Source organism: Perognathus longimembris, chromosome 14 (genome assembly GCF_023159225.1).
Source record: "Perognathus longimembris pacificus isolate PPM17 chromosome 14, ASM2315922v1, whole genome shotgun sequence".
NCBI lineage: Eukaryota > Metazoa > Chordata > Mammalia > Rodentia > Heteromyidae > Perognathus > Perognathus longimembris.
Genome location: NC_063174.1, coordinates 60,595,586 through 60,616,356, shown reverse-complemented (window position 1 = coordinate 60,616,356; position 20,771 = coordinate 60,595,586). Strand labels below are relative to the sequence as shown.

General features: G+C 49.2%; 1 protein-coding gene across 10 annotated transcripts in view; it reads right to left on the bottom strand.

Moving 5' to 3' along the window:
- Wdr20 (WD repeat domain 20) overlaps positions 1-20,771 on the bottom strand; it is a 51,425-nt gene that overhangs the window by 12,458 nt on the left and 18,196 nt on the right. For 4 of the 10 annotated variants that reach the window (XM_048362414.1, XM_048362416.1, XM_048362407.1 and 1 more), the window contains exon 2: positions 9,627-9,809. The exons of 2 other annotated variants lie outside the window; for them this stretch is intronic. In XM_048362414.1, coding sequence (XP_048218371.1) covers positions 9,627-9,809 — 183 coding nt within the window. Of the gene's footprint in view, positions 1-6,513; positions 6,607-9,626; positions 10,126-20,771 lie in introns of those variants that run through there. 4 more of the 10 variants (XM_048362413.1, XM_048362406.1, XM_048362411.1 and 1 more) reach the window with 3 other exon arrangements.

The window sequence follows — 20,771 nt, the reverse complement described above, 5'->3', positions numbered from 1 at the left end:
GCCAAGCTCCTCAAAGCAGAGCAAGCCTTCTGGCAGGATGTCCATTAGACATAATGTCTTCAGCAAAGGATCCGATTGTGGCTCGCTGTGGGGGTGCAGGGATTGAGTTCCCCATATGGTAGCTCTGCCAGGCTTGCTGTTTATGGCCACTGTGCGCCCACTGGGCCAGGTGCCCAGCACACCCTCCCGAGCCCACGGACAATGGGGTCAGATGGCCAAGGGTCTACGGTGTCCCCACCTCACCCGTGCAGGTGGGCTAGAACAGCAGCTCTCCATGTCTGCACCTCGCTAAGCTCCAGACGCACCCAATCCAGCCCCCGAAGTCCTCACTCTAGCTGATGTGCACATCTCAATGGATAGGAACATTGCTGGTAGCATGCCTAACTTTTAAGGCTTAAGAAAAGCACAGACAGGCAGGCACCAGTGGCTTACGCCTTGCACCCTAGTTATTCAGGAGGCTGAGATCTGAGGATCCAGGTCCAAAGCCAGCCCTGGGAGGGAAGTCTGTGAGACTCTTATCTCCAATTAACCACCAAAAAGCCAAAGTTGGGGCTGGGGATATAGCCTAGTGGCAAGAGTGCCTGCCTCGGATACACGAGGCCCTAGGTTCGATTCCCCAGCACCACATATACAGAAAACGGCCAGAAGCGGCGCTGTGGCTCAAGTGGCGGAGTGCTAGCCTTGAGCGGGAAGAAGCCAGGGACAGTGCTCAGGCCCGGAGTCCAAGGCCCAGGACGGGCCAAAAAAAAAAAAAGCCAAAGTTGATTCAAGCAGTAGAACACTAGCCTTGAGCAAAAATCTCAGGGACAGCACCAGGCCCTGAGTTCAAACCCCATGAACAAAATAAAAATATTTATTATGCATAGATACTAGTCCTGTTAAAAGATACTACTGCTTTGCTGTTGTAAGATATGAAAATTAGGGCTGGGAATATGGCCTAGTGGTAAGAGTGCTTGCCTCGTATACATGAAGCCCTACATATATAGAAAATGGCCAGAAGTGGCAGAGTGCTGGCCTTGAGCAAAAAGAAGCCAGGGACAGTGCTCAGGCCCAGACTGGCAAAAAAGAAAAGAAAAAGAAACTAGCCTAGAAAGTGCACGGTGCTGTCTCCAAAACTCTAGTGCCACAAAAAAAGAAGAGGAGCTGGGAATGTGGCTTCGCGGTACAGCACTTGCTTGGCATGCATTCGCCCTGGGGTCCGTTCCTCAGCAACCCATAAATGGGGAAAAAAAATTAAAAGGAGGAGGAGAAGGAAGAGAAAAAGGAGCAGGAGGAAAAGGAGGAGGAGGAGGAGAGAAAAACCAAGTATCTTACTCTCATCTTGCAAATTAACAAAGTACTGGGACTGTTTCATTCAGTAAATATTAAAATAAAAATCAGTCCAGGTGTAGGTATTACGAGGTTATATTTTGTTCCAGGCAAGCGTTCGAGCTCTCCGCTTTGCGATGGCCAGGCAGAGCTCATTGTTCCGGCCGTGCCTCCAGTGTCTTTCACGTTGGGCTGTCTGCAGGTGGGGAGTCTTGTTTTGCTTGGAATCGTGAGGACGTGCCAGTACACCTGTCTCCCTGCTCCACCATGGTCTTGCAAGCTTTTTGCCAAGCTGCCCTCCTCCTCCTCCCAACAGCTGGGAGGAGGCACAAGCCACCAGCCTGCTTTGTTTAGATAGGGTCTCTCAATGAACCCCGGGCTGCCTACTAGCTCGCCTCCGGCGGGCGCTCCTCCTGCCTCAGTCTCCCGAGTGCTGCGTTTCTAGGTGTGTGCCACATCATGCCCGGCTTGAAGAAACGCAAGCTAGCCCAGGGAGGGGGGGCCCGCTCGGGGCGCAGCAGCGTGGCGCTCATTCAAGCTCCATGCCAGCGGAGGCAGCGTGGCGCGCAGAGCAACAGGACGCAGGGCGAGGTCTCGGAGGGAGAGCAGCCCGGGACCCAGAGGGGGCGCAGCCAACTGCCCACTAGCCAGTGAGCAGGACAGGACACGGGCGGGGGCGGGGGCGGGGCTCGAAGGCCCTGTGCCCTGCCGAAGCACTTGCGTGCGGGAGCAGGGCCCTGGAAGCGGGATGTACCCTGGGCTCTGCAGAGGGGCTTGGGGAAATGCTAACTGCATCCTAAGTTCACATTGCTACCTAGGCGGTAGTATCTTCCTGATGCGGCTATTAGAAAATGTCAGCGTGCGTGAAGTGTCACACGGCCCCTGAAGGGCCGGCCAGGCTCCTCCGGCAGCCTGGGCCTCTCTCCAGCTGTCTGACATTTATTCACTTATCACACAGTTTGCCTCAGCACAGTTTTGGTTTTGGGTGTGTGGACTACAAACCATTAAGATACACAACACCTCAAAGAAAAAGAACAAGATCGCCAGCGTGGTGCCCCCTGGACAGGGCCCCCTCTCCGCTGTGGGGCCCGAAGGTGTCTGGGAAGGGAGGAAATCACGGACACAGAGAACCCCAGGAGCAGGGAGTGGATGGAAGGTGCGCGTGGGGAAAACCGGCAGGGGCCATGCACAGACAGGTCTTCAGCCTGACTCAGAGGGTGTGGGCAGGCTGGTTTAAAAGGTTTTAACAGTGGATGGGGGATAGGGGTTGATGAGGAAAATGGACATTCGTAAAGACCCCTGGTTCAGATAGAAAGTGAAACTGACCAGGAACCAGGGGTCAGTGAGTCCCATATAATCCAAGGTACTTGGAAGGCTGAGATCAAGACGATCATAGTTTGAAGCCAGCCCAGGTAGAAGATTCCACGCAACTTCATTTCCAAAACAACCAGCAGAAACCCAGACCACAGGCAGGGCTCAAGTAGTTACAGTGCCATCAGAGCACGCAAGCCAAGCAAGACCGAGGCCCTGAGTTCAAAAGGCACCAGCCACCCCTCCCCCACAGCACCCCCCAAACCTGAGGTGCTGCGAGGGGGAAACAGCCGCCTCTGGACCTACCCAACAGGAGCAAGACAAAGGTCCAGCAGCAGTGCCACCAGAGCAGGCAGACAAGGCAGCTGCCACAGAGCCGACGTGGCTCTATTGTGGGGCGGCCCAGAAAGCAGAGGCCGAGGGCACCGGGGAGCACGGGAGCAATGGGGACGTGAGGACAAGGGCAGATGGCGTGAGGCGGGGCACGTGCCTGGTAACCGCAAGCATGGGAGAGAGAAGGGCTGGAGACGCATGGGAGGCTGAGGTGAGAGGCGAGCAAGCGTGAGGACGAGCAGCGGGAAGCTGAGGAGCCCGCTGCCTCCCCCGGGGGGAGCCCCGACTCCTGAGAAAGCTGGGATGTGAAGAGTGCAGCTCAAAGCCCGCCTGGGCAGGGAAATCCAGGGGACAGACAGCTCCAATTACCCAGTAAAAAGGCGGAGTGGAGGTGTGGCTTAAGTGGTAGTCTTTCCAGCCTTGAGCAAAAAAGCTAAGGGAATGCCAGGCGCTGAGGTCAAGCCCCAGTACCGGGACCAAACAAGCCAGAGACCTTTCCCCACCGAGGAGGAGCAACAGGGCCTGTGTGTGCTCCCGGGCCAAAGCTCGGGGAGCCGTGGGTTCCAGTGCTGCGCGCTCTACCAAGACACTTCTTAATCCCGAGAACCAAATGGGCCACCATTTCAGCTATCAATCCCCAGAACAATCCCATCGAACACCACCACAGCCCGTGTGAGGACATGAGCACACACGAAGGGCCAAGTTCACCACGCCAGTCAGAGGGGCTGCCACCCCCCGCACAGCCACCTCGCCACGCGGGCGTCGCGGGGTTTCTAGCTCTTGGTTTTCGTTTCTCTTTTTCTCACTCTGTCAATGCGGCGAGTGGGGAGAACGATGTTTGGAGGAATGGGCATCCATGGTCATGCAGACAAGAGTGCAGGGTGAAAACAAGCCGTTCGAAAGCCACGGCGGGAACGGAGGATGGCCGGCCTGACCGAAGCGGAAAGCCAGCCTCCTTCTGATGCTGTCCCGGGGTCTTTACGGCAGCCCGAGGAGTTGAGCCAGTGCCACCCCAAATGGTCCCACTGCAGAAGCCTCCTGGTGCTAGCCGGGACTGCACGTCCGAGGAGGGGAGCCTCCTCGCTAGGATCTTCACCCCCACGGTGATTCCTCAGACATGCACAAGCACGACTTCAGGGAGGACCAGATGCAAGTGTCAGGACCCTCAGCACAGTGAGGCTGCCGAGATCTTGACATCAGCATGTGTGCTTCTTTCCCTACAACAGTCACCCCCGAAGAGAGAAGACTGCGCCCGTGCCTCGCCACCCACCCCCCCTCCCCCCCTCCCGCGCGGGGTCCCAGGGAAGCCATGTGGGAGCGTCCTCGGCCCTCCCTGGCACAGGGTATGACGGATGAAGGCAGCTAGCCCATCCATTACCCCAGCTGTACTGCACTGGAGAGCGCTGCCCTTCCCTGACAGGAAGATTAGCCTCCCCCGTGATGTATACGTAGCGCATGTATTTATCCATCAGCAGAAGCAAGAATCCTGAGGCCTTGGCATGCGATTGGCCTGGCCATCTCTCCCTGTGTGTGCGCTACCAGGAGACGCTGACCCTTTGAGGACCCCAAGACACCGTTTGCCCTTTCGTCCTCCTGTCCAAAAATGGTAAAACTAACGCCTGAATTTAAAAACAACAACAAAACCACAGCCGCTGCTAGAAAGGCCATAATGTAACCACAAGCCAGGATGGCAAGTGGAGGCTCTGGTTCTAGAGAGCTGCTCGGCAGGCCGCCGGCCTGGGCACAGGACATGCCGGGAAGGGGGCGTTAAGAGCAGGAAGGGAGCAGGTGCCACTTCTGCCAAAGGTCAGAATGTTATGGAGTAGAGCACTCTGTCCTCCTTTCCCTTAATCAAGAGGAGCAACAAAACCCAAACTCTCAACACTGACAGTCCACTCTGCTCCATCACAACAAGCAGGGTCCTGCTCCCCTCTGCCGGTCCCGGGCCCTACCACAGGAGGCTGAGCCGGCGAGGGCCCATCCCCCAGCAAGCCCGGGGGTCAGGGCCACCTCCTCCATGGCCATCCACGTAGACTCCGACAAGCAAAGCCCAGCACACAGCAACGGAAGGCACATGAAGCCATGGCTTACCACAATCAAGACATCGTTTGAAAACCTCTTCAAGTTACCACTCGGCAGATGGAAACTCCAAGTCAGAATTTTTACCCAGGTATCACAATTGTGCTCATTACTACTTTCTCTCCCCCAAATACCTCATCGGTCGTTGACTGATAGGTGACTGAGCAGCCCTTGCTCTGGTGGCTGCCACTGCGGAGGCAGGCTCGGGCCTGAGCATGCCTGGGCTGAACTGTGCGAGCAAAGGCCCAGCAGGCATTTTCAAGGACATAGCATGGAGGAATGCAGCAAGGAGCAACTCCCTACTCACTTTCGGAGACTACCGGGGCCATGGGGGTGCTGAGGACATGGCTCCCTGAAGAGGTTAGAGAGGACCGGCCAGAGCAGCAGGTCTCCACGGTGGCTGGGGACAGGCCCAGGAGGGGGAGAGCCAAGCCATGGCTCCCCTGTGCCCACGGACCCAACGCAGCGGAAACCAGGCTGGCAGGAGATGCGCTGAGTCCTTTCTAGGAGGTGTTTTCCTATCTTTGCTCTTTGTCTATTTCCCATTTTTCTTTTTTAAATTTATTTTTATTTATTTATTTATTTATTTTTTTGCCAGTCCTGGGCCTTGGACTCAGGGCCTGAGCACTGTCCCTGGCTTCTTTTTGCTCAAGGCCAACACTCTACCACTTGAGCCACAGCGCCACTTCTGGCCATTTTCTATATATATGGTGCTGGGGAATTGAACCTAGGGCTTCATGTATACAAGGCAAACACTCTACCACTAAGCCGTATTCCTAGCCCCCTTTTCCCATTCTTCTATTACAATTACTTAATATGTATTTAATTTACTTTGGTGCTGTTCCTATTCCTGGGGCTTGAACTCAGGGCCTAGGGGTGCTGTCCCTGAAATTTTGTTGATTTGTTTTTGCTCAAGATTAGCATTCTATCCCTTGAGCTTCACGTCCGGCTTTTCGGTGGTTAACTGAAGATGAGAATCTCATGGCCTTTCCTGGCCAGGCTGGCTTTGAGCCACACTCCTTGGATCACAGCCTCCTGAGTAGCTGGGATTACAAGCATGGGCCACCGGCGCCCAGCACTTTCACAGCTCTAAGCTTCCTGCTCCCTTCCAGGGGGCCCCACCCCAGGATGGCTGCCAGGTCAGTCCCAGACCCCTCTGCAGAAAACGGCTGTCTATCTCCTTACCTGGTGGTCCTGTGTCTTGGGAGGCTCAGCTGAGAGCATGCTACTTCTCTGACAGATCTTCTCTGCCTGCCAGTTTAAAGGGGTCTGCTCCCTCCTCCCACAGAACACTGCAGCACCACTGTGGTCCTCAGCACGTGTGGGTGGTGCCATTACTTATCCCTCTCTGCCCCTAAGGGGGGCAACAGGAAGGAAGGGCATATCTGCCACTGCAGACCCAGTGTTGGGCATGGGGTAGGCAAGGTCTGGTGAGGGAATGAAAGAATGGCCGAAACTCTAGTTGAAGCCCTCAGCTCTCACCTGGATAGTTACTAGAGCCTTCTCACTGGTCTTGCTACCTTCATTCTCTCTTCCTTCACTCCAATCCACCTTCCACAAGTGCTGACAAGAATTCTAAAAAAACACATTTGATCCTGTCACTCCCTTGATGAAGACCTCACGGTTCCCCACAGCCTGCAGTGTCCGATCTACGCGCCGCGGCATGGGACCAAAGGCCGGACAGCGCGGTTCCAGCTCCTCTTGCTCGCTGGGGCTTCTGCCGCGCCCAGCCGCGCCTGGGTCTTGGCCATGCTGTTATCTGATGTCTCCTCAAAGGCCAACTTGTTTTCTCCAGCTTCAGCACTTGCTGTGGTTTATCTTGTCTCCTGAAACTGGGTCTTGCCATGTAGCCCGTGCAGGCCTTAGAGTCCTAACCCTCCCGTGCGTTCGTCTCCCAAGCGCTAGGCTGAGCACATGAGCCACCAGGCGCGGCCTGTCTGCTCTAGCTTTATTGTTACTAGGAGGTACAAAGGGGCGACAGTGGTGTAAGTCAGGTAGAGTGTATTTCTTTTTGGACAATGTCACCCCTTCCCTCCTCCTACTCTTGTAAATACTTTCAAGATTAAATGTCACCTTCTGAAAAGTATTTCTTAAACTTCTGTCTCAATAAGATCTTCCTATAGTCACACTGGCTTCAAACTCGTGAATCTTACCTTAGTCTACTAAACAGCATAAGCCACTGTGCCTAGCCAAACTTGACCTTTTCTAAATTAGCAAATGTTCATTGTACAAGGGAAGGCTTCAACTGTGACATTTCTACATATGTAAACAGTGTATCCTGGTCAACCGGCCCCCTGAACTTGACTTTGAAGAAAATGTCTTATTTGATCCATACTCAAGAGGACACACACCACATAGCCTCATACACACCTGGCTGGTGCACTGTCACTGTGACACAAGCCCCACCAACGCACCTGTCCATCCTTACAAAACCACGAGTGCTCATGGGGCTTATAGCCCACAACAAGAAAACCTGGGGAACTCATTTGTAGTCCAACGCTATCCTAATGCCTCTAGTGACTTGGTACCTGGAGAGCACACTTACCTTCTCTTGGCCTACTTCTTTACCTGCCCGCCCTCCTACATACAGGGACTTGCCAGCCTCTGTGCCATCCCCCAGTGCAGAGCACAGAACCACCTCTTCCCGTGCCATCCCGATGCTCTGGAAACACATTGCGTGTGGCCTTTGCTCTTAGACTTTCTGACCCAGCTGATGGAACTGTCTCCACACCGCCCAAGGCTTCCTTTGCTATGAAGGCATTGGCCTCGGCCTCAAGCTCTACATGTCAACCTGCATTAAACCACGCAATCCTAACTGGAGAGCCATTTTTCTTTTCTCTCCCTTCCTTTCTTCCTCCCCTCCTCCTTTTTTTTTTTTTTTTTTTTTGGTGCCAGTCCTGATGTTTGAACTCAGGGCCTGAGTGCTGTCTCTGACATGTTTGTGGTCAAGGATAATGCTCTAACACTTGAGCCACAGCGCCACTTCCAGATTTTTGCTGGTTAATTGTAGGTAGAGTCTCACAGACTCTCCTGCCCGGGCTGGCTTTGCACTGCGATCCTCAGATCTCAGCCTCCGGCGCCCGGCTGCCCTTGTTCAAACGCAGTGAGGCAGTTCCCAGGCGCTGACACCGGCCGTGAGGAGGGCGGCGCTGGCCTGGATGGCGCGGTGCCCCTGCCCCGGGGGCCCGTGCCGCCGGACTCTCCTCCCCAGCCGACACACAAGCATGTCTTGTTCTCCAAGTGGCATTCCGTGCCACCCGCACCCAGAACGGCCTCCAGGTTTTGTTTACCAACAGCCCAGCACGTGACTCAATGCTTTCCCGTCCTCACACTCTCGTCTTCCCAAACAAACCCAAACCCATGATGACTCCAACTCCACTATCGCTGTCAACAGCAGAGGTGGCTCCGTGTCCCCATCTCACCGAAAAAAAGCATCCAGCTACTTAGAAGTCCCTTCCTCGGGTGGCATTAATAAAACACGTGGGCAAATAGAATACTTCTGTTTCAAGTTTTTAAGGAAAAATGGACTGTTTCCTCTACAGTTTGTCAATCCAGACAGCCATTCTACTTCTAGTCAGCCCAGACCAGACCGGGAGATGGCACAGCGAGAAGATTTCACCGAATCCTCTGGCCGTGTCGCACAGGAGCGTCTTGGATAGGTGTGCAGGAATGCCCAAAGCCACAATGACTGCAAAACACTCAGAACCCTCACCGTCATGTGTGAGGTCTGGGGAATATTCTTCCCCAGACAAAACTATTTCCTAAGAACCAGAATCCATACCACATTTCTGTTCCAACTTGATGACCTATGTCATCAAGCCCTATGTCCTTCCTGACAGAGGGTCCCGCGGAACCTGACCTTGCACAATACTCACGAGTTTCTATCTCACCAAGTCCACTTCATCTTTGCCATTTGCTAGGCAAGTCACACTGAAACAGAAAGCACCCAAATACGGAGTGGCAATACTTGAATAAAAGCAACTCCAAGGACTTTAACAATCTATTTGGCAACTTCCATCTGCTACACTGAACAGGGCTGACACGTTCCTGAACAGAGAGCTCAGGCTCCTTCCAGAATGAAACTGAAGGGATGCTAGAAACTCCAGTGCATACTGGAAAGCTGGCAAAAGCTGTGTCAGGTGCTCCAGTTTTAAGTGCCAGAATTCCTACGTCAAAGGTGATGTTACAGCAATAGTTCCAAAAGCAATAGAGCTACCCTTTGAACAAACATACATACAAAAGCTCTTGCTATGATGTGAACAGCCTAAAGCAATGTTGCCAAGTTATTCAATCTTCATGAAAATTTCCAGGGGATATGAACAACATGAGAATTCTACAGTTTTTTTCTTTAAATGATATACATCCATCAACAGAGTCATGCTTACCTCTATTACAGATAACTGTGCATGCTCTGTACAAACACACAAAACAATTACCCAAAGAGGAACAGGCGAAGGCCAACACATGAACCCACCACATTTAAATGAAAAACACTAGGTAAGACAACTGAGCAAATGAAAAAGGAGCTAAGCTCCAAGTGCAAAATAAGGCCCACTGCCCCTGGGTAAGAACCACTAAGACAGGGTGCTACTTACTTCCTCATTAAATAGCTTGCTAGTTTCTTTTTTGATTGGGTCTATAAGCTGGACTTGGCCTGCGGAAAAGCCCACTAGGAGAGAGACACTCTCTGCTGTGGCTGCCAGGTGGTTGAAGTCATGACAAGTAGGCTGTGTTCCTTTGTATATCCTTTTATCTATTGGTTTACTCAAGTCAGCAGCCTGGAGGAGAAAGAGAAAAACACACACAGTAAACAGCACGTTGACACGAGAAACCTAAGTTACACTGTTTTATACTGCTAGGAAGTTCACTTTCAAAACTAAAGTTACTTAAAATATTCTTTCAATTGTGACATTTTATAAAAGCAGTTTCACATATACCCTAGCCACCTAGACATGGTTACACTATTCATTATAGGTGTATTTACTGCCAATTCCGACCACTTATTCTCCTTCCAACATATGTAACAAGGACTCCTGGACTTTGGGAGGAAAAATACCTTTGATACACTAAATTCAATATTTTCAAAATGCATTCTAGTAAGTTTTGACAGGGTTAAGTCTAATCAACACATAGATGCTCGGGCTCTCTGATACATCTGTAGCACCTAAACATCATGGGGAAGTTATCCCTAGCCTAGTAGTTCCAGAGTATGATCCCCGGCCACGAGCAGCAGCTGGGAAACTCAGAAATGTAATTCTCAAGACCCAACCCAGATCCATGAATCAGGAACCACAGGGTAGGCCAGATACACCATAGTTTAAGAGCCTTGCGCTGGGTCCTGGTGGCTCAGGCCCGCAATCCTAGCTACTTGGGAGGCTGAGATCGTGGTTCAAAGCCATCCCAAACAGCAAGGTCCATGAGAGTTTTTTTCTTCAATTAATCACCAAAAAACAACAACAACAAAAAAAAAAAACCAGAAATGAAGCTGTGGCTCAAGTGGCAGAACACTAGCACTGAGCAAAAAAGGCTCAAGGACAGCACCCAGGCCCTGAATTCAAGCCCCAGTAATTAGCACCCCCCCCCAAAAAAAAAAGCGCCTCTGAATGATCCTGAGGCCTACTCAGGTCTGAGAACCACCGCTGGACTCAAATATATGCAGATGACTGCCTTTCTTGATCACACTCTCTCTCCTGTATGTACTTTCCAAGCAATTTTCACTTATATAGAGTGCTTTACACACATATAACCTTTATTCCTTACAATAATCCCTCAATCCTTCAAGGGAGATATTTTCCCCAGTTTACAGATCAAACAACAAGTTTAGGGATACTTAATTGCAAGTGGTAGGGCTAGATTTGGAATCCAGGTCTATTGGCCATGGGCAGATGGAGACAAAAGACATCTAACACACCCATCAAAGACAAATGATTTCTGACTCAGGTTCTAACAGTGACATTTTGCTGAGCAAAGGCCTGTAAACCTAGCACTAGAGAGGAAGAGGTGGGTTTGGGCCACACAATGAAACCTTGTCTCAAAAAAACACCCCAAACCCAATGTATACCCAACTATTCCTCTTTTTTCAAGGACGGTCTTTCCTTCAGAAGAAATGCTCCACGTGCTCCCAATATCCTGGCTCTGTCTACTGAAATAAGGCAAGAGCACCTCCTCAATGAGAACTGCTAGGATTACAACTCCAAAGCCAGCCTGGGCTATCCGTTCCCCCAAACATTACGAGCTGAGAATAGAGATTCAAGGGTCTGGGAAGGTGGCTTAGCAGGAGAGTGCTTCCCTTGCATGCATGAAGCCCTGGGTTCGACTCCTCAGCACCACATAAACATAAAAGGCCAGAAGTGGCGCTGTGGCTCAAGAGGTAGAGTGCTAGCCTTGACCCAAAAGAAGACAGGGACAGTGCTCAGGCCCTGAGTTCAAGCCCCAGGACTGGCAAAAAAAAAAAAAGAATCAAGATTCAAAGACAGCTGGGACAAACTGGAGATTAGTATCTCCAACTAAAAAGCACAAAGATGGAAATGGAAGCATGGCCCAAAGTGGCAGAGCTCCAGTGGTGCGTGAAAAGCGGAGCAAGGGTTTGTGGCCCCAAGTTCAAGTCCTAGTAGGTCTTCAGGAATAGGATGTTTTTATTAAAGTTAGCACGGTATTGTTCTGCCAATTTTCCAACTTTCTGATGGATTGTACATACTATGGGATTTTAAACATGCTTTGCATTTTAATTATTGCCGATTATCTAACCCATGAATGTGTAAAAGAATCCATTTATTAAAAATTCTTGGAAGCCAGGAGCTGGTGGCTCACACCTGTAATCCTAACTACTAAGGAGGCTGAAATCTGAAGATTGTGGTTCAAAGCCAGCCCAAACAGGAAAGTCTGTGAGACTCTTATCCAATTAACCACCAGAAAACCAGAAGTGGAACTGTGGCTCAAAGTGGTAGAGCATTAGCCTTGAGCAAAAGAGCTCCAGGACAATGCCCAAGCTCTAAGTTCAAGCCCCACAACTGGCAAAAGAAAAAGAAAAAATTCTTGGAGCCAAACACCAGTGGCTCATGCCTGTAACTCTAGCTACTCAGGAGGCTGAGATCTTAGGATGGTGGTTTGAAGCCAGTCTGGGCAGAAAATCCATGAGACTCTTATCTCCAATTAAATAAAAGCCAGAAGTGGAACTATAGCTGAAGGGGAGAGGGCAGAGTGCTAGCTTTGAGCAAAAGAGTACCCAGGCCTTGAATTTAAGCCCCAAGAACAGCGAAAGAAAGAAGAAGGGAGGGAGGAAAGGAGGGAGGAGGAAGGGAGGAAGGGAGGGAGGGAGGGAAGACATTTTCCTGTTTCAGTGTCCAGCCTTAACAGAGTACCCAGTGTGTCACATATGCTCAATATGTGTCAAATGAATGAAATCCCAATTGTTTCTGAATTTGTTTCAATGGTAAGATTAACTCTTATCATTATGCTATTGAGTTTTGCATATGGAACTACTGATTACAAATAACTTGTCAGTGTTTCCTCAAGCTTATTAGTTCTAGATATGGAGAAAAATTTTAAATGATGGCTTAAGAATTTCTAGTAGCCAGCATGCCTAAAATCCTAGCACTTGGGAGACTGAGGTAAGAGAATCATGATCTGGAAACTAGCCTGGGTTATAGAGACAGGAGCAGAACAAGCCCAGGGCTAGTGGCTCACTGGTGACATCCCAAGCTACGGGAGAGGCCGAGACTGGGAAAATCACAGTGCTTGGCAATCCCTGGCACGGAAGAGAAGAGGAAAGAGGTGGCAAGCGCCTGGGGGCCTCGCACTGATGGGAAGCCTCACCTTCGGTAGACAGAGCTCAGACACATGCAGGAAGCAAACTCTTCAGCCAAAACAACCACTGCAAAGCATGCCAGGAGAGTGGCTCAACATGCTCACTATCACTCCAGTCTAGCAAGGGCAACGCCTTGAGTTCAAACCCCAGCACCAACAAGAACGAAACAATGGGGGAAGGAAAGCGTGACGTTGTCAAAAAGAAAATGTACTCATTACCTGGCTTAGGAAATTCTAACTCTCTGTACAACACCTTAGTAACTGAAAAAAATAATAAAACAGATCCTACAGAAACGATAACCAAAGTTTCAACCAATAAGGAAGTATTTTAGAATGTCATGCTTCTTGGACTGGCCATCCTTTTGGAATCCCGTGCACGATGAGTTACTGCTGCCATGGGAACTCCAGAAGTAATTAAGAGCCTTCTTCTGGGCCCCGTGCTGTCCACATGGACCTGCAAGAGGAGCCCTTCTGGTGCCAGCTCCCACCCAGCCCACCTGACTCTTTCCTGGGCCAGGCTGTTGGGCCACCAGGAGTGTTGAGGGCAGCTCAGCTCCCACTCAGTGCGCCTCCCTCTGCTGAAGCCTGTCCACCCAGACCCAACTACGCCGCCTCACAGGGACCCGGGCTGAGTTCTCCTCACCAGAAACTACTCGATCCTCCTGAGTGCCTGGAAGGATCGGATGGGGTATGAAAAATATCTCATACTTCTTTTGTGAAATTCATGTCAAATGACCATTTTATTCTCCTCCTCCATCCTTGTACAATGTACAATGTCATTTTTCTGGTAAGTCTACAGCCATCAAATGCCCAATGTAGACCAGAGCTTGCTTCATCTGCCCCAACCTCATCACCCTGACCAAATGACAGATTCATGGCTCTTGTAGGGCCTAGCCCTTCCCAAGTCAAGTCCACCCCTAGCTTGGCCTCCCTTACTGCCCCAGACTCCTTCTACCCATTCCTGCCTCCGTCAAGTCCTTCTGCACAGTTATTAGATTAATCGTCAGGAAACTCCACGTTACCTTCTACTACGTTACCTTACCTCACATTCTTAGTCTCGCATGCAAAACCTCCGGGGCTCTCTCTCTGCAAGGAGGGCAGCTGGACTCTCCAAGGCTTCCCAGGTGTGGGCCTTGGTTCCGCCCTGCTCATATTACTTCAAAGGCACTACCTGTGCTTTTGATGCATGCCTGCCTGCCTGCCTGCCTGCCTGCCTGCCTGCCTGTCCTTATCTTCCTCTTTGTACTCAGAAAAACTCTATCACCAGTGTCTACACAGAATTTTGCTCACTTGGCAGAAATGTCACAAATTCTTCCTGCTCTTACTTACCTAAGTGTGACATTCTTTAATCCATCCTTCAGAATGCCCATCACGGGAGGCCATATTGATGGCTGAACTATCCCATATACCCTGCAAGTGCACCTTTTTTTTTTTTTTTTTGCCAGTCCTGAGCACTGTCCTTGGCTTCTTTTTGCTCATGGCTAGCACTCTACCACTTGAGCCACAACGCCACTTCTGGCCTTTTCTATATATGTGGAGCTGAGGAATCGAACCCAGGGCTTCATGTATACAAGGCAAACACTCTTGGCACTAGGCCATATTCCCAGCCCCGAGTGCACCTCTTTTTAAAACCAAAAAGGCAGTTGGGCTGAGAATGTGGCTTAGCAGTAGAGTGCTTGCCTAGCATGCATGAAGGCCTGGCTGCAATTCACCACATAAACAGAAAAGGCTTGAAGTGGCACTGTGGCTCAAGAGGTAGAGCGCTAGCCTTGAGCAAAAAGAAGCCAGGGACAGTGCTCAGGCCCTGAGTTCCAAGCCCTCAGGACTGGCAACAAAAACAAAACAAAATTAAATCAACAAGGCAGTTAAGATGCTGGTGCGTCACTGACAGACTGAATGATTACTCAGAGAAAAGTACCTGTGAGGCATCAAGGCTGCCATTATGCCTCTCTGAAGATTAACAGAGAACCAGGTCTTATTTATTACAATTCCTCTTGATGAGCTCGGTGCAGGTGGCTCGTGTGGGCAATCCTAGCTACTCAGGAGGCTGAGACCTGAGGACTGTGGCTTGAGGCCAGTCAGGACAGGGAAGTCTGTGAAACTCTTACCTCTGATAAACTACTCAGAAAAAGCCATAGTGGTGCTGTGGCTCAAGTGGTAGAGAGCACAAGCCTTGGGTACAAAGAGGCTTAAGGACAGCACCTAGGCCCTGAGTTCAAGCCTCAGGACTGGCAATAATAACAACAACAATAATAATAATGCCTCTTGATCACATCTCAGACAAAATTGGGACCAAAAATGATCCAAGGATTACTCTGAGATACAAAGGATCATCTTCTTAGAAAAAAAGTGAAATCCAAAAGAAACCACATTACAAAGATTGTTCTACAGCGCTTTCCTTTTCTCTCTTACTCTCTTGCTCTTTTTCATTTTCCCTCTTTCTTCCCCTCTGTCTCCCCACATATCCATCTTATGTAGGCTGGCAGTTTGTTTTCCCCCCAATAAACTCCTTTCTGCCTGAACCATGTGGCAAGTTTCCTTTCCGGCGAACCTTCTATCTGGTGCTGTGACTTGGATGGGGACAGAGTCAGGAGTTGCTGGATCCCCTCCTCCCTCTTCTCTGCTGAGGGTTACTCCATCTCCTTGACCGCCCCTCCTCAGACCAAACTGCCGAAAGCCAGAGGGAACTCACCTTGGACGTCTTACCTTTACCACTGCTGGCTATGCATCCACCACACCATCTCCTGTCTAAGCCTGGCACCTGTGGCTCACACCTGTAATCCTAGCTACTCGGGAGGCTGAGATCTGAGGATCACAGTTTGACGCCAGCCCATGCAGAAAATTCTGTAAGACTCTTGTCTCCAATTAAACACCAAAAAAGCTGGAAATGGAGCTGAAGCTCAAGTGGCAGAGTGCTAGCCTTGAGAAAAGAAGCTCAGAGAAAGCGTCCAGGCTTCAGAGACTTGCCAGTGATGCTAAGACACCTGCAGCCAGGCAGAGATGGGCAGAAATACTCACATCACAGTATCCTCCCCACAAATGGGTTCACATTTTACTGTAAAAATAAGACTGTTCTACAATTTTCCTGGGGGTTGAGAAGGGGCTTGGAATTATTCCACAGCTGGTGGCCTAGGGTTGAAAGTGAAGAAGTAGGGCGGCTTTCCAAGTCACAGGAGTAAGGAGCCACTGACCACGCAGAGCTGGGCTAAATAACTGGGTCTAGTGACAAAAATACCACATGGTGACTTTCAAACGTCTTCACTACCTACACTTAAGTAACAATGAGCTGTGGGGCCCTGCACACATGCCAATTTGACAGTCCAACCAACCTACCCTTAAAGGAGAAATAAAACTGGGTTAATCTTGTGAAACAAAGTCATCTTTCTCTCTTTAGATCAATAGTTATATCCAAAACACCTGCACAATTACCTTAACACTATGTAAAGAGCTAAATGCCTATTTAAGTATGTATATTCTACACACATACACACACACAATGTAGTATCTGTCCCTTAATGAACATGAGGGATGTTAGAAGTCAAGCTTTGCACACTTTACCCCAGTAGGAAAAATAATGTCACAATTTCGCAGCTTCAATGCATTTCACCACTGTGTCTTACCAGTGGGGCCTATCATACGGAAGGTCTCACCAAACCGCTGTCACAGAAAGGAACCAGTCAATGAAAAGAGATGAGACAAACTGTGTGTGTGTAGATGGATGACCGACCAATAGATATATACAAGTATAGAATATTTTGCTGACCTAAACGCTAACTAACAACCGCCTTTTTGAGTACTCATCTATGAAAAGCCAAGTATTGGGCTAGAAATATGGCCTAGTGGTAAAGCGCTCGCCTTGTATACATGAAGCCCTGGGTTCGATTCCCCAGCACCACATATATAAAAAAAAAAAACAAAAGTGGCACTGTGGCTCAAGTGGTAGAGTGCTAGTCTTGAGCAAAAAGAAGCCAGGGGCAGTGCTCAGGCCCTGAGTCCAAGCCCCAGGACTGGCCAAAAAAAAAAAGGCAAGTATTGGTACGGCACCTTATGGTTTACAAAACACCTTCTTTGGGGGGAGGGAGGTCAGCTGTGGGGCTTGAACTCTGGGCCTGGGCCCTGTCACTGAGCTCAAGGCTAGCACTCTACCACTTGAGAGCCACAGGGCCACCTCCAGTTCTCTGAGTGGTTTATTGGAGGTAACAGTCTTATGGACTTTTCTGCTTGGGCTGGCTTTGAACTGCGATCCTCAGATCTCAGCCTCCTGAATAGCTAGTATTACAGGTGTGAGCCACTGACGCCCAGCTTACAAAGCACCTTAACACATCACTGTTTTTTTGCCTCGTGTTGCCTGTGTGGTAATTAGTCCTGTGGCTCCCATGTCAGAGATTGGCAAACAGCAGCAGCTGTCAAAAGGAACCAAGTGGGAAAGACAGGCAGCTCAAAGCCCACTCCGGTGCCACACTGCTGCAGCAGCAACCAGACAGGATGAACTCAGAGGTAGCACCTAGTTCTAAAATTCTATCGCTGTGTGACTCTAGGTTCCTGTGCTCGCCAAAGTGGGAATCAAACACACCAGCTTTGTCCAGTTTGGCCTAGATTCCAGATCAACCTTCTCAAGGCAATATCTCCTGGGATTGTCTTATTAAAATGGAATAACAGGTGTAAAGTCCCCAGTATAATGCCTGGCTCTTAGGAGACACTGGAGAAAAGTTAGTTCCTTTTCTGAATGCAGAAGGACTTAATGCTTATCTTAAAGGCTTTGAAAATTCTCATCAATCAGTAGTATCTTCAAAGAAATAGAAATAAGAGAAACCAAGTATAATTCTTTTTGTCCTAAATTTCCTGGACAGACAACAGTAACAGAAGCCCCGTTTCAGCATGCTACACTTCCAATATACTTTTCCAAAACAAGACAGTAGCTCTCCTCTGTTTCTGTCCTGCCTTCATTCTGGTACACTTTAGTACAGACAGCCCAGTTGCCTGGCATTCCAGACCCATCCACTTTCTCAAGACAAGCCCCTGGCAAGAAACCCACTGGCAGCTTCTGAGGAATGGTAGCCTCACCAGGAGCGCCGAGGTGATCTGCATGCTTAGCAGCTCCCAGCAAGACTGTTAAGATCAGATGGAGGGGACGTGGGAGGAGCGTGAGCCAGACTTGAGCCTGAGAGAACACGGGCTGGTAGTGAGTAGTCAGATGTCAGGACCCTGACCTCTGTGCCATCCCCAAGTGGAAAGAGATGCATGGTCGCACAATATACAACATGGGCTGGGTGACAAGTTGATTGTGGTCCTCTCTGAAATGGCGTGCTCGCGCAGGCCAACAGGGACTCCTCCTCTGGAAGCACGCTTTGGAGTTGCCGGGCAGCATCTTCCCCCCGGCACAGTACTGTCAGCCAAGTATCTGCTAAAGGAATAAGCTTCTGCCATCATCACATGTCAGCTCCCCCAAGGCCACCTGCCACTTAAAAAAGACACCCATCTTTCTCTTTTAACCTACAAGCTCTTGGGGGGTGGGGCGGCACGGGGGAACAGGGTCTTCCTGAAGAGCCCAGGCTGGTCTCCACCTCCCAACACTTGCCCCAGCCTCCAGTGGTGAGATTATAGGCTCGTTGCCACTATTCCTAGCTTCAGAGTCATTTCCTGGAAAATGAGCTCAAAGCTGGGTACCACTGGCTCAGGCCTTTGATCCTAGATACTCACGAGGCTGCACTCTGAAGCCAGCCTAGGCAGAAAAGTTCATGAGACTCTCATCTCCACTTAACTACAAAAACTCCAAGTGGAGATGTGGCTCAACTGATAGTCTGTCAGCCTTGAGCAAAGAAGCTAAGGGACAGCACTCGGTCCCTCTGTTCAAGCCCAAGTACTGGCACAAAAGAAGCAGCAGTAACAACAGCCACCAGGGAGGGCAGAAAGATCCGTGAGACTCTAATCTCTACTTAACCAGCAAAAAGCTGGAAAGGAAGCTGTGGTTCAAGTGGTAGAGTGCCAGCCTTGAGTGAAAAGCTAAAGGATTGTGCTGTGGCCCTGAGTTCAAGTCCTAGTACTGGTGTGCACACATACACACATATACAACTTAATAAGCTGCTAAACTTTAACATCATTTCCACCTCTCGTTTTTTTATTTGGTACAAAATTTTAACAAAACATCTTTATGGGATCCCTTATGACAATTATATGTATAAATATATGATATTAATACGCAATGAGAAAACCAGCCTGTCTATTTCTTCTATGGTATTCTACAGGGTCAATCTCTTCATCACAAGGTGAATCACTACAGATAGCTATCCTAGTGCTTCATTAAGCCTGATGCAATACCCGATCTCTTCGTTAAAAAGAAACTATGAATAAACATTATATAAATTTAATTTGCACACATTCTAATGCCAGATCTCATCACTTTATGCTATCATATTCAAATGACCTATTTTATTAAACCCTTCTGTTAAATATGTATAGATATGAAATCCTATTCCAAAAGCAATACTAACATCTCAAATAGAACAAAAGGCAAAATGCTTTTATGTGTTTGTTCAAAAGCTATTCATTTTAAACTCTTAAGAAAATTTCTGTAAGTTCTCCAAAAGGGCTGCCCTTCTAAAAGTACTAAGACAATGCTGGTGAAGTAAAGGTCATTATAAAGCAGGGAGTAGTCCTATGATGCTGGAAACTACTATAGTGATTTTCTGACCTTTAGACAATCCTTGTGCTTATCATACTTGGCAGAGTACATTAATGATTTTTTTTAACATTTTTCCAATTGAAGTTGCTGAATAATACAAGCAATGATCTACTAAGTGGGAAATATCAGAAATCCCCAATTGTGCAGTGGCCCTACAGAATCCTGCCACTTCCACTTTCTTATTTACAGAAAAACTGAGGCCTAGGGAGGGGCAGTAATCTGCTCAAGGCTTCACAGTGTTTTTATTTGTATTTATTTTTGTACCAGGATGGGACTTGAACACAGGTCTTGGGTGCTGTTCATTAATTTTTTCACTCAAGGCTGACACTACTACTTGAACCACAGCTCCATTTTTTCAGCTTTCTGGTAGTTAAATGGAGATAAGAGTCTTATGGACTTTCCTACCTGGGCCGGCTTTGAACTGTGATCCTCAGATCTCAGCCTCTTGAGTAGCTAGGATGACAGGTGTGAGCCACCAGTGCCCAGCACAACAAGTGCTTTTAACCATACAAAGCTGCCATGCTTTTTTCAAAATCCAACATCAGCTGGAATGCAAACACAGAATATGTAATACAAAACTTCAAGGGAGGGGCTGGGAATATGGCCTAGTGGCAAGAGCGCTTGCCTCCTACACATGAAGCTCTCGGTTCGATTCTCCAGCACCACATACATGGAAAACGGCCAGAAGGGGCGCTGTGGCTCAGGTGGCAGAGTGCTAGCCTTGAGCAAAAAGAAGCCAGGGACAGTGCTCAGGCCCTGAGTCCAAGGCCCAGGACGGCAAAAAAAAAAAAACTTCAAGGGAGAGGGAAGGTGGCTTAGTGGTAGAGTGCTTGCCTAACATGTGTGAAGCCCTGGGTTCGATTCCTCAGCACCACATACACAGAAAAGGCCAGAAGTGGTGCTGTGGCTCAAGAGGTAGAGTGCTAGCCTTGAGGACGAAGAGGTTCAGGGACAGTGGCCAGGCCCTGAGTCCAAGCCTCAGGGCTGGCAAACAAACAAACAAAAGCAAATTTATTAGTACTAGAAATTTTATATCAAAACCATTTCAAACCCACTCTATTGCTGTGTTGTCAAAGAGGAACCAAGAGAGCTAGAAGAGAATTCATTTTGCTCATTTATTAAAGATCAAAAGAAAATAAACAAAGATCAGCCACTAAAATTAGTGACCAAAGTATTCAGTTTGGATTCTGTAATTCAATTAGTTGTTTACCCAGCCAGATCTCTGCAGAGCATCCTGAAACCAGTGAGGCTA